The following is a 13812-nucleotide window of genomic DNA, read 5'->3' as shown; positions in this document are numbered from 1 at the left end:
AAATATTTTTTTCCCAGTTATGTGATTCACAAAAGCAATGCCTGCTGTGTTGTGTAGGTACACAAACACATACACAGATACACAGAAACACCTACATAATAGTTTCCAAGAACGATGAGTTGCAGGTTTCAAGAGGAGATTCAGCAGATTAGCGATGTGGTCTCTGTAAATAGAAAAGGGAAATACTGTAGATAATAAAGGACTACACATAAGAAACGCTGCTTCTGACAGTCAGAAGATACCACATACAGAGAAAGAGAGGGAGCCTGATCTGTGAGACCGACTGATTACACTTTTAGTCCCAAATTGCAGGTAATATTATGCTGCCATTTAATCACAGTGATGTCTTTGCAGTATTTACAATTTTAGCAAACACTGGTCTAGACCTTGTCCAATCAGATTGGGCCAATCTGAAGCCTAGCTACTATCATGTTATTTTATTGCTACTGTAGATGAGAACAGATTGTTGTAGTGCAGGAATTAGTTTTGGACAAGCAGACAGGGCAATATGTAGGTCTAAAGACTGCCCTATTTTCCCATACACAAACAGAATGAACTGTTCAATTTTACATCAATAACACATTACACACAAATCATGGAAATATTACCAATACTATTATCCCCGGAATGTTTCCATCAATAACATACTCCAACTAAATAAATATATATATATATATGTATATACATATGAGATTGTAGTGAAAAGGAAAATCTGTAAATTACTCTACAGGCATGGAAATATGTTGATTGGTATGTTTGAGTAATGGCACTTGATTTTCAGTAAGGTCCCCTATGCTGTACACAATTCTGTATATCTGTCAGAATTGCACTTACTGTATATGAAGCAGTGAAAGATTATAAATATATTTATTTTTAGATTAATCGTAATGATGGATATTAAGTTGCTGTTTAGAAGGTTTGAGATGTCATCAGATTTTGGCTGCTTCGTAATGTGTCAATAACTTTGCTTAGAAAAAATATATATTTTATAAGTGATAATTTAACTTGGAATGTCTTTTTATCAATTTTGTTTAAAGTACTAAATAATTACATTCGCTATTGATCCGTCAATAGCGAAAAGCTTCAGGGCATCTGTTTTGCTAAGCGTCTTGGTGTAAAGCTCCTGCGATAGTCCGATGGAGTAGGCCTGCGTTGTAGACATAAGAGACTTTCTGTATCTTGGATGTGTTTGGTAGCTGCCCACTGCACTGATAGTGAGACATTAACAAACAACTACTGTAAGCTATTCAGCCTGTGCATTAAGTGCTAATCAGCCTCAGGAGTTATTGTAATGACTTGTGTAGGTGCCTTGTCTTAACCCCAGGGTGATAATAAGGATCCACAGTGCTGCACAAATGGAAACAAACACACTAGAAAACTAGACTATAACTGGGTACACGTTTAACAATGTATACCCGGTGTGATGCTGTCAGCAATGGGACCCGGCTGTGGGGCCGGCATTGGCAAATGCATAAACACAATGGGGGGGGGGGCATGCTGCATTCGGCAGCATGGCCCTCACTGGCGATGTCGCCAGTCAGATGTCATTGCATCGGCTAGGCAACCCGTTCACACCGCACACCAACCCGGAGCCGACCCGTGTTTAACCCTGCTTTAAACACTGGTTAAAATGCTGGGTTACTCGACCCGGGATATTTCCCCAGGATTCGGTCATTAGGCCGACCACTATTGGTCAACATGCATTAAGTCGACATGGTCACTAGGTCGACATGGAAAAAGGTTGACAAGCATTTTTTAATTTTTGTAACTTTTTCATACTTTGCGATCCACGTGGACTACGGATGGGAATAGTAACCCACCCAAAGCATGGCGAGCCATGCGAGGGGACACGGTGCGCTAATTGAGGTTCCCAGTCACTTTCCGAAGAAAACGACACCCAAAAAAAAAAAAAAAACCTCATGTCGACCTTTTTGCATGTCGACCTTGTTCATGTCGACGTAATGACAGTGTCGACCTTTTTCAGGTGTCAACCTAGTCACTGTTGACCAATACTGGTCGACCTAATGACTGTCGACTTAAGTGTGGTCGACCCTATGATCCATACCCATTTCCCCTGTCCCCTTTCACACTGCACAAAAACCCGGGTTACTGCGTGTTCGTGTGCAATAACCAGGGTCATTTTTGGCAGTGTGAAAGGGGTATCACAGAGAGTCACAAGTCAGTCTTGAAACTGAAAAAAGACAGTGACAGCTAGTGCACACGCAGTGCGAAAAATTGCAAGTTCATTCAGAAACACGTCACAGCTTTCATTTGCAACTGACTGAATATTGGGGGTCATTCCGAGTTGTTCGCTCGTTAGATTTTTTTTCGCAACGGAGCGATTAGTCACAAACTGCGCATGCGCAATGTTCGCAGTGCGCCTGCGCCAAGTAAATTAGCACAAAAGTTTGGTATTTTACTCACGGCTTAACGAAGATTTTTCCTCGTTCTGGTGATCGTAGTGTGATTGACAGGAAGTGGGTGTTTCTGGGCGGAAACTGGCCGTTTTATGGGAGTGTGCGGAAAAACGCAGGCGTTTCAGGGAAAAACGCGGGAGTGTCTGGAGAAACGGGGGAGTGTCTGGGTGAACGCTGGGTGTGTTTGTGACGTCAAACCAGGAACAAAAAGGACTGAACTGATCGCAGTGGCAGAGTAAGTCTCGAGCTACTCAGAAACTGCAAAGAAATTTCTATTCGCAATTCTGCTAATCTTTCGTTCGCAATTCTGCAAAGCTAAGATTCACTCCCAGTAGGCGGCGGCTTAGCGTGTGCATTTCTGTAAAAAGTAGCTAGCAAGCGAACAACTCGGAATGAGGGCAAATATCCAGTGTGTGATAAAAAAAATCAATAGAATAAACATTCGCAGCAGATGTTGCAATCAACACTAGTAGAAGCTCCACACATACTAATACACTGATGAGCAGAATCAATATTCTGATGTCTCTCACAACTGACCTCAGAGATATTTAGATAAAAATAAATCTCATTATAGCATTTAGGACAGGACATAAGACATAACACAGTCATGCACTTAATATCTGAGTATTTGAAAGAGATATATACTGTACAGTAAGTATTCATTAATTAATTAGATGATCATAAAAGACGATAGAAGCTAACTGTCTCCAGTAGGTGGACTGAAGTGTCGGCAAACACTTCATATTGGTAGAGATCATTATTCTCTCAATGCAAATATTATATAGGAGGGACATCTTAGGGGTAATCTAAGAATGATTGTTCTGTATTTATGATGCTGCAATATAATTTCTGGAGACGCTGATAAACCATAAAGAAAGAGAAAAAAAAGCTTTTGTTTCTGGAATCATATGCAAAAAATTAAACTAAACATAAGAGAGTTATCACTGCTTCCAACTAGTTTAGAACGGGTATGGCACAGAGAAATCACTGAGTTCTCTTGCAGTCCCGGTATTTTAGCCATTTACTGCTCAATTTAGCAAGCATCAGAAAGCAAAGCTGCTTGCCAATATTTACTGTAATTCACTGTCCAGATGGCGTTAGCTATACCCAGTGATGTGAGATATGTGGAGCCAGTAAGGCTTCTACCTGGTGGACGGTGGAGGTTGAAGAGAGACGGGGCCCTATGCAGTCTCTATATATGCCCCCCTCTCACACCAGTGCAGTTGCAAGGTAGTCTCTGACAGTGTTCCAGAGTCTAGAGCAGTGATGAAGAACCTTTGGCACTCCAGCTGTTGTTGAACTACAGATCCCAGCATGCCCTGATACAGTTTTGCTATTTGGCCATGCTAAAACTGTAGCAGGGCATGCTGGGATGTGTAGTTCAACAACAGCTGCCAGCGGTTCCCCATCACTGGTCTAGAGCTTCGTGTTCCTAGTGATTTCTCTGCTGTTCATGTGCAGGATTTCAGGAATGCTGCAACTGTGCCATGTTCTTATTGACTTTAGCAGCACCAACCTGGACTCCAGTGCTGTAAATATAATATCTGGGAGCAGTTTGATCTACTGGACCCAGAGACCGGTGGGCACCACACATCTTGCACCCATTATATTTACACCTATGCAGAGGAACTACTGTACAATAGGCTTCCTTTGAAATAGAGAATAACACAGAGGAAGCCAGGCTCTTTTCCACCAGGGCTCCAAAAATAGGCCCTGGATTGGTGAATTTCAGTGCTGAATTACCTGCTTTTTTAAAGAATTCTTAAAATTGGTGGCACTAGCGCTAAGTAAAAATTGTATATTTATTGAGGAAGTAGAATACAAGCATTAGAAATAGAGAAGGGAATGAAACTAGCAAAAAGTTTTTCTGTTGCATTTACCCAACAGTGCCTGGATACTTCCTGTGACAGATCCCGCTCATAATTCTGCCATGTCAAACAACTGCCCTGTTTCCCTGCAACATTTCCTTGCAACAGAACTAACCCTTAGATGTGATCTCCGTGGCCCCAATATTGCATACAGTAGGTCATGCCTCTAGCCCATTACCAGCCTACCCTATGCAATGATAGCGTTGCCAAGGTTCCAATTAGTTGAATATACAGTATGAAAATGTAAAAAAATAGGAAGTAGACATACAGAAAGAACATATCAGCTAACAGATGAAATGTAGTGATTGTAGATCAAGATATACCAATAAGAAAAGATAAGAGGAAGTACAGTAATGTGGTAAAAATAACTTGTGTAGAATCAATGAGTAAGAAACTCAGCTTCCAGTACAGTAGTTCTAAGTTATTAATAAAAAGATGGAAAGTGCAGTACAAGTAAAGAAATTCGGAGAAGGTGGAATCTATCTGATGTCTTGAGCTTGGATTAATACTGGTAATTATAATGTACCTTTAGTTGTTGTGTTGTTTACTAAGCAAATTATGTCCCTTACATGCTGTAAACAGAAATAGAGTAACATACTTTAAATAGAAATTAGGTGAATTTTGGCTTTTTTTATTTAAGTGCAGAAAAGTGGCACATATTTACAATTCCAATAGAATTGTATTTTATATATCCTGTCTATAAGCCGAAGCTGGACTTTGTAATTAAAAGATTAATAATAAAAAAAGGTTTAGTCTAGTGCCCATGGACCAAATCCAGGATACAGCATGTTCAGGTGTGTTGGAATCCAGGATTGGGCTGTACAGCTGCTCTTTGCTCCATTATAGATGCAGTTTAATGAACAAACAAATGTAAGACTACTGTATATCAAGTGACATAATTTTATTTAGAGGTTGGGCAGGAACAATATTTTATGTGCTCATTAAAAATTTTTGGTGTACATATAGAAAACAAATCATGCTGAACAACATTCTTTGTAGCATCCAATAAAAATATATATATATATGAAAAATATCTAATAAGGTGAAAACTAGATGGTCTCTCTGTCTTTTGTGGCGGGATACAGATGACTTGAAGCTCTGTAGCCAGCCCCAAACATAACAGGGGTATGCAGGAATATTAAAAAAAAGTAACCAATAGCTGTACTCAGTGTTAAACATGATCAAAGATCAAAACCATATGTTATCAATTTTGACAAAAAAAATACTATTTCTACAGCAGATAGAGTAGAAGCTTCAGAAATCATAGAAATATGCTTGACATAAGTGTGCTGGTTAAGTGTGATTTGTGGATCACTATGATGTATGGTTTGGAAAAAATTAGGTATTTAACCAATCACAGATCACAATGCAATTGTACATGCAATTGTATGTACATAACTTATAGAAACATAGAAACATAGAATTTGTCGGCAGATAAGAACCACTTGGCCCATCTAGTCTGCCCCTTTTTTTTTTTTTACCAGATTTTTATCTCAAACCTTATTTGATCCTTATTTCTATGTAAGGATATCCTTATGTCTATCCCATGCATGTTTAAATTTCTCTACCATCTTAGCTTCTACCACCTCTGGTGGGAGGCTATTCCACTTGTCCACTACCCTTTCCATTAAGTCATTTTTCCTCAAATTTCCCCTGAACCCCCCCTCTAGTCTCAGTCAGAGGCGGATTGGCCATAGGGTTTACAGGGAAGATTCCCGGTGGGCCGACGCACCCGTGGGGCCTGTTTTGTTTGAGGGCATGTGGTCCTATTAATAGACATAATGAATAAGATGCAAAATAATTTGCATATATGAAAATTACTTGGCCACTTGATGATCTAGTGTATGCTCTGTCTGCCTGCATGGCTGACATATAAGATTGAGTGAATAGTGATTGGGATACGGTTGGTGTAATAAGCAAGAAAATATATCTTTCTAAAGAATTATATAGTTTACTAAATTCCAAAGGTGTATCATATAATTTGCTCATAATATTTAATTTTAGTTCCTTTTAACTTCCCCCTTGATGCTGGACATGTCCACTATCTGGAAAGTCTTGGGGGGAGGGTGCTGCTGCCACAGCCCATGGGTAGACCTTACACCTTTGGTGCTGCCCAAGTGGGGCCACTAGTGCAAATTTTTCCAGGGCCGCTTTTTGTTCCCAATCCGCCCCTGGTCTCAGTGCATGTCCTCGTGTCCTATTGCTTCTCTTCATTTGGAGAATGTTTTCATACTGGACTTTGTTAAAACCCTTGATATATTTGAAAGTTTCTGTCATGTCCCCCCCACCTTTCCCTTCTCTGCTTCAAACTATACATATTGAGATTTTGTAGTCTTTCTGGGTATATTTTGTGATGTAGGCCATGCACAATTTTAGTTGCCCTTCTTTGTACAGTCTCTAATGTATTAATATCCTTTTGAAGATATGGTCTCCAGAACTGAACACAGTATTCTAGAGGAGGCCGTACCAATGACCTATACAGTGACATTATTACTTCTTTCTTTCTGCTGCTGATTCCTCTCTCAATGCAGCCAAGCATCTGACTAGCCTTCCTCATTGCTTTGTTACATTGCTTACCTGAAATAGTGACTCCTAGATCCCTTTCCTCCTCAGTAGTTTCTAGTACAGTGCCAGTGGATTTTTGAGAACCAAGTGCATGATTTTGCATTTTTTGGCATTAAACTGTAATTGCCACACTCTTGACTATTCCTCTAGTCTACCTAGATCCTCAATCATTTGTTTTACCCCACCTGGTGTATCTACCCTGTTGCATACCATTGTGTATTCAGCAAAAAGGCATACTTTACCTTTAATTCTATTTGCAATGTCACCAATAAAGATATTAAAAAGCACTGGTCCATGTACAGATCCCTGGGGTACTCCACTGGTAACATTTCCCTCCTGTGAATGCACTCCATTTACCACAACTCTCTGTTTTCTATCCTGCAACCAAGATCTTATCCATTCAATAATCCTATCCCAAACTTCCAAGTTTATTTAGCAGTCTGCGATGTGGAACAGGGTCAAAAGCCTTACTAAAGTCTAGATAAGCTATATCCCCGGCTCCACCTTTATCCATCACTTTAGTCACACAGTCAAAAAAGTCAATAAGATTTATTTGACATGATCTCCCCCCAGTGAATCAATGCTGTTTAGGATCCTGGAAATTACTGGATTTGAGAAAATCTACAATCCAGCAATTTTCAGGATCCCAAACAGCATGGATTCACTATATTCATTGATTATAGTATCTTAATATGTATATACCATTTTTTAAGCAGCTATTACACAGGGGAAATTGTGTAATGTTAGATTCAGAGTCTCAGTTGCATACAGTAATATGTTTGTCGCATATCAAACTAATCAGCAGTCTCCTGGTGCATCCCAGTCTCATCACATTGCAACTAAGATGCATTTCTGGTAAAAAAAAAAAGATGCACAAAAGATGCCCAATGCTAGCAGAGTATAATGGGACCTGGCATGTCAAGAGGGGCTTTCTTGACTGCCTACATAACATCTAAACTAAAGATGTGTCCTCATACTGGTATTGACCCTGAGATAATTAACAAGCCAGCCAGTCATCAGAAACTTGAAGATGACATAGGGAAGCTGATAAAAGGTATGGAGGCATGTTGCTCTGTGTCATACTTTGGGTATCCATCTAATTGGGAGACTGTATCTTCATTTTACAGCTGTGTCTCCAGCCAAAATAGGCTGTGTGGTAAATTCTGTAAGTTTTTCCTTTTTAATTAAAACTTCAACATGCTTGTCTATGTAAACGGTAACGCTCTTTCTTTATATCACTTATGTAACTAAGCATTGTACTTTCTTATCTAATTAAAGTGTTCCTTTATTAGTCTATTTCTTATATGCACCAGAACCCAGTCTTTGAGGAATCTGTTAGATCACTAAGTTTACACAATAACTATTATTTATTGCTAGAAACAGGAAGAGCCTGCGCAAATCTGATAGAGAGTTTGGGGACATGTGGCTCTTTGTACTTACCATCTGGCTGATAACTTCATTTAAGACATTATGTATTCTTATTTAAGCTCTATCTTCCAAAGAGGATATATTGGAGTGGCGCAGCTGCAGAAAGGCTGCCAACTCTAAATACAGGTAGACATTTTTCTTTGTTGAGCCCACTTTGTGGGCAACTCTGAATCATACTTACTATGATCATTTTCAATGCTAATTTCTCCTGGCTGCAACGGAATAAAAGCAGAGCTTCATGGTTTTGCTAACAACCCAATTGAGGGTCCTGAAGTAAGAGAAGTTACCAAAATGTGGACAACCCTTTTTAAATAATTGGTAGTACTCAATTGGTTACCAGAAAGCTGATTATGGCTGCATATCTTCTTCTTCTTCTTCTTCTTCTTCTTCTTCTTCTTCTTATTATTATTATTATTATTATTATTATTATCCTTTATTTATATGGCACCACAAGGGTTCTGCAGTGCCCAATTACAAAGTACATAAACAAATAATCAACACAGAAAAACAGAAACTTATAGTTGAAGACAATATAGGACAAGTACAGGGTAAATAAACAGATCTACATCAGCAGATGATACTGACATAAGTATCAGAGAGGGAGAAAACCAAGGGATTTGGTTCAGCCAAAGATTATAAAAGCAAGAATAAGATAAACACATGAGGGAAGAGGGCCCTACTTGTGAGAGCTTACATTCTAAAGGGGAGGGGCAGACAGATAGGGGTGACACAGATAGGGTAGGTAGATAGGGATAGGATGAGATTTGGCTGGGTATGGTGAAGAAGAGGGTATTGAGAGACTATTTGAAGTTTTGTAGACAGTTGGAGAGTCTGAGGGAAAGAGGACAAAAATTCTTGGAGGCAGGATTGGGAGGAGAGGAGGAGAGAATTAGCAGAGCCAAGAGGATGCATGGGAGTGTAAAAGGAGATAAGGTCAGAAATGTAAATGGGAGAGGTAATGGAAGCCAGTGAAGGGCTTGTAGGAGAGGGGAGGTGGATGCAGTGCGTTTGGTGAGTAAAATGAGCCAGACTGCAGCATTAAGGACAGATTGAAGTGGAGAAAGGCATTTGTCAGGGATACCAGTCAGGAGGAGATTACAGCAGTCTATTCTGGAGATGACCAGTGAGTGGACAAAAGGTCTTAGTAGCATTGTGGGTGAGAAAGGGTCTGATCCTGGAAATATTTTTTAGATGAGAATGGCAGGTTTGTGAGAGGTGCTGAATGTGTGGTTTGAAGGAGAGGGAGGAGTCAAATATTACTCCAAGGCAGCACACTTGGGGACTAGAGAAGATAGTTGTGCCATCAATAGATAATGAAATTGTGGCGGGCGAGGTTATGTGGGAGGGTGAAAAAATGATCAGCTCAGTCTTAGACATGTTAAGTTTAAGAAAGTGCTGGGACATACAAGAAGAGATAGCAGAGAGACAGTTGGAGATACAAGTGAGGAGAGTTGGGGAGAGGTCCGGGGAGGAAAGGTAGATTTGAGTATCATCAGCATAGAGATGATATTGGAAGTCAAAAGAATTAATAAGCTTAACTAGTGAGGACATATAGAGAGAAAAGAAGAGGGCCAAGAACAGAACCTTGGGGGCACTGGCGTATCTATAATAGGTGCAGTGTGTGCGGTGGACACGGGTCCATAGGGGGCCCACAGTGCACACATTTCTTCTATATACTTACCTTTCTGGTGTCCGGGTGTGGGTCCCCTCCTCTCCCGAGTCCCATAGCCGGCAGCTACAGCAGCACTGGTAGCACTCTGTCTGAGCACTAGGGACTCTGGTACAGTGCCAGAGTCTACAGCGCATGTGCAGGTTTCCGAAAAAATGGCCGCTGCACCATTTTTTTGGAGACTTGCGCATGCGCTGTGAACTCTGGCACTGTGCCAGAGTCTCTAGCACTCAGACAGAGCGCTAACAGTGCTGCTGCCAGCTACGGGACGGGAGAGGAGGGGTCCCATACCCGGAGACTGCACACAGGTCTCCTCCTCTCTAGATACGCCCCTGCTTGGGGGACACATACAGTTAGTGAAAGTAGGGGGGAAGTGGAGTCATGAGAGGAGACAGAGAAGGAGTGGTCAGAGTATGAGGACAGCCAAGAAAGGGCAGTATGACACAGACCAATGGAGTGAAGGATTTGGAGAAGGAGAGGGTGATCCAAAGTGTCAAAGCAGCAGAGAGGTCAAGAAGGGGATAGGGTCAAGTGGGGAGATGGTTGGGAGAGAGGAACAGATGAGGGCCATGACTACATCACCAGATACATGGGAGAAAGATGTCAGAGATGTTGAGAGGGATGGGGAGGGGTGGTAAGGGTTAGGAGGTGGCTGGTTGCTGATGGTCTGGTGGGATGTGATCTCCTGATGTATGGAGTCAATTTTGGATGTGAAGTAAGTGGCAAAGTCAAGAGCAAAGAGTGAGGAGGGGAGATGAGGGGGGGGGGGGGGGTGAGTAGGGAGTTGAGAGTTGCAAAGAGGCTCCGGGAGTTGGAAGACTGGAAGGAAATGAGTTTCTTGAAGTATGACTGTTTAGCGAGGGAGAGGACAGCACTGAAGGACAAGAACATATGTTTGAAATGGAGGAAATCAGCCTTAGAGCGTGATTTCCTCCAGTATCACTCAGCAGTACGTGAGCATTTTTGCATATATCTGGTGCATTTGTTGTGCAAGGATTGAGGTGTTAATTTGCGAGGGTGAATAGTGGTTGGTGGAGCGACAGAGTCAGGAACAGAGGTAAGGGATGCATTATATGTGGAAGTGGCTTGTTCAGGGTATGAGAGACAGAGAATTGGAGACAGAAGTGAGTCGAACAGGGAGGACAGAGATGTGGTGTCAATAGCCTCAATGTTATGTTTAGTGATGGTAGCATTAGGAGGTAGAGATGGGAAAGCAGAGAGATAAGTTAAAGGAGAGAGGTGGTCAGAGAGGGGAAATGGAGAGTTAGAGAAATCAGAAAAATCACAACTGTGAGTGAAGACCAGATCCAGTGAGCTCACATTCACATAAGAGGATGGGGAGGTCCACTGTGAGAGACCAAGCAAAGGTGTGAGGTTAAAGAGTTTAGAGGCAGGGGATTGTGTGTGGATATCAATAGGGATGTTGAAATCACCTAGGATAATGGAGGGAATGTCAGAAGAGAGGAAGTGAGTGAGGCAGGAAGCAAAGTTGTTGAGCAATTTTTAGGCAATTCCAGGGGGGCGGTAAATGACAGTTACACGAAGACTGACAGGTTGGAAGAGGTGTATAGCTTGCACCCCAAATGTAGAGAATGTAAGGGACGATTCTGGTGGTATGAGTTGGTAGGAGTAACTAGAGGGTAAAAGGACCCCAACAGCACCACCATGGCAACCCCTGGGTCCGGGTGTGTGTGTGAATGTGAGTCCTCCAGCAGAGAGAGCAGCAGAATAAGTAGTGTCAGGGGGAGTAATCCAGGTTTTAGTAATGGCTAGTAGGTGCAGGGAGTTGGAGATGAAAAGGTTATGAGTGGGGACCAGTTTGTTACAAACAGATCTGGCATTCCAGAGGGCACAGGATATGGGGCATGAGTTAAATAACATGGAGGCCAATACAATTACTTTTAAACCAAATCTATAGAGCATAATTATTCTGACCCATACTACCAAATCCAGGGCCTAATTCAGCATGGATCGCAGCAGCAAATTTATTAGCTAATATGCAAAAACGTGTGCAATGCAGGGGGAGGGGGCAGGGGGCAGATATAACATGTGCAGAGAGAGTTAGATTTGGGTGTGGTGTGATCAAACTGAAATCTAAATTACAGTGTGAAAATAAAGCAGCCAGTATTTACCCTGCACAGAAATAAAATAACCCACCCAAATCTCACTCTCTGAAAATTATATATCTGCCCCACCTGCAGTGCACATGGTTTTGCCCATTAGCTGACAAATCTTTGCTGCAATCAGATCTGAATTACCCCCTCAGGCAGTCTGTCTCAGCAGCTATTTGTAGCAGTCAATGTCATGCAATGAGCAAAAAGCATTTAATTATAACCATAAAGTGTGTAAAGTAACTATATAAGTGTAGGAGCATTCTAAGTTCTTAACATCCATGTTTCAGGGGTGCACAGATCATATATACGAAAACATTTTGTTCAGCGAAATAACGGGAAGTGGCTGAGAAAAGGCTGCGTCATGTGGATCTGTCATGCGACCATCATCCTCTCCCTTCTCTGGATAGGTAAGTGTGACATATTGAAATAGAATTGTCACCAGGGAGTGTAACTTCCACCAGTATATAATACTGTAATAAAACATTGGGCTTCATGTATGAACACAAAAGAAAAAGAGCCCAAAAGGGTGTTTATTAATATCATATATCTATTTTGCACAAGTTTCCTAGATGTCTACTTAAGTCCAGGTAAATCAGTCGTGCTGCATGGTCCTAATGCTAGATGGGACATTGCCATATGTGTGTAAGCATTTTATACAAGCTGCACATAGGTGTGACTACACCTCCACTGAACTCTGAGGACCATGGAAAGGGGATGTAGTCAACACTTAGACAGTCAAAACGTAGACACCAAAAAGTTGGTATACAAAATGTTGACATGTTCAAAATGACGGCAACCAAAAAGTCATGTACATACTGTAGGGTCAACAGGTCAAAAGGTTGACAGGCAAAATGTCGACAATGAATAAATAAATTTTGATACTCAAAATGTAGACTCAGTTAAAATGTTGACAGTCATAAGGTCAACAACCAAAATGTTGACACACCCACCAGCTTTTAGCAGCTCCCAGCGGCTCAGACGCTGCTAATTACCTGAAGCTTAGATGCCAGGAAGAGCCATCAGGGTGTGTGCAGTTAAACAGTTAAAATAAAAAAATAAAAAATTCATAATTAACCTCCGGGTCTCTCTCCCTGGGCCGGTATGTGACAATCGGGGAAAAATGGTGTTGCGTTCCCCCAAGTTTTCTATAATCAGCACTGGGCTGAATCAACTGGGGGAGCTGATGCTATAGCAAGGAGACCCACATGGGTACCCCCTGTCATTATGGCAACCAGCCACAAACTGGTCTGCCCAGGGCTGAAATTCCTCAGAAACACCAGTATGGGGACACCAGACAATCCAGCCTTGTATCTGCTTCTTTAAATCAGAGATACCAGAAAATGGACCAGGGATGCAGAGAGCTATTAACCACATGCCTGGCATGGTTGCTTCATGTGCAACAACCCCAGGCAGTGCATTATTTGATCTAGTCACCAAATGATGTAACCAGTCAGATACACAGTGTGGGTGGCTGCAGGAAGCTAATCTTCTCACAGCTGGTGCTCACTCTGCTTCCCCTGGTGTCTGCCATGCTGACGATCACTGGTGTTCGGTCAGCACAGCAGGACCCCCCACCCAGCGGCTGCAGACAATAACGCTGCTGGGAAAATGTCAATTAAACCCCCCCCCCCCCATTATGTACCTGGTGGCTGAGCAGCTGGGAAAATCAACATTGTGATGCTTGCAATGTTCCCGATGTTCTGATGTTGCCAATCCAATGTTTGAAAAACGCATTTTTTACTTTTTTTTTT

The 13812-nt window shown here is 41.7% G+C and overlaps 1 protein-coding gene across 4 annotated transcripts in view; it reads left to right on the top strand.

Annotated features, from left to right (window-relative positions):
• Positions 1-229: 229 nt before the first annotated feature.
• LOC134965922 (sialic acid-binding Ig-like lectin 13) overlaps positions 230-13812 on the top strand; it is a 64546-nt gene continuing 50963 nt past the window's right edge. For all 4 annotated transcript variants that reach the window (XM_063942322.1, XM_063942323.1, XM_063942321.1 and 1 more), the window contains exons 1-2: positions 230-312; positions 12349-12468. In XM_063942322.1, coding sequence (XP_063798392.1) covers positions 12423-12468 — 46 coding nt within the window. In that variant the 5' untranslated portion in view covers positions 230-312; positions 12349-12422. The remainder of the gene's footprint in view (positions 313-12348; positions 12469-13812) is intronic.

Source organism: Pseudophryne corroboree, chromosome 10, assembly GCF_028390025.1.
Source record: "Pseudophryne corroboree isolate aPseCor3 chromosome 10, aPseCor3.hap2, whole genome shotgun sequence".
Taxonomy (NCBI): Eukaryota; Metazoa; Chordata; class Amphibia; order Anura; family Myobatrachidae; genus Pseudophryne; species Pseudophryne corroboree.
The sequence above is the reverse complement of the archived record's forward strand: the minus strand, read 5'-3'. Positions and strand labels throughout refer to the sequence as shown.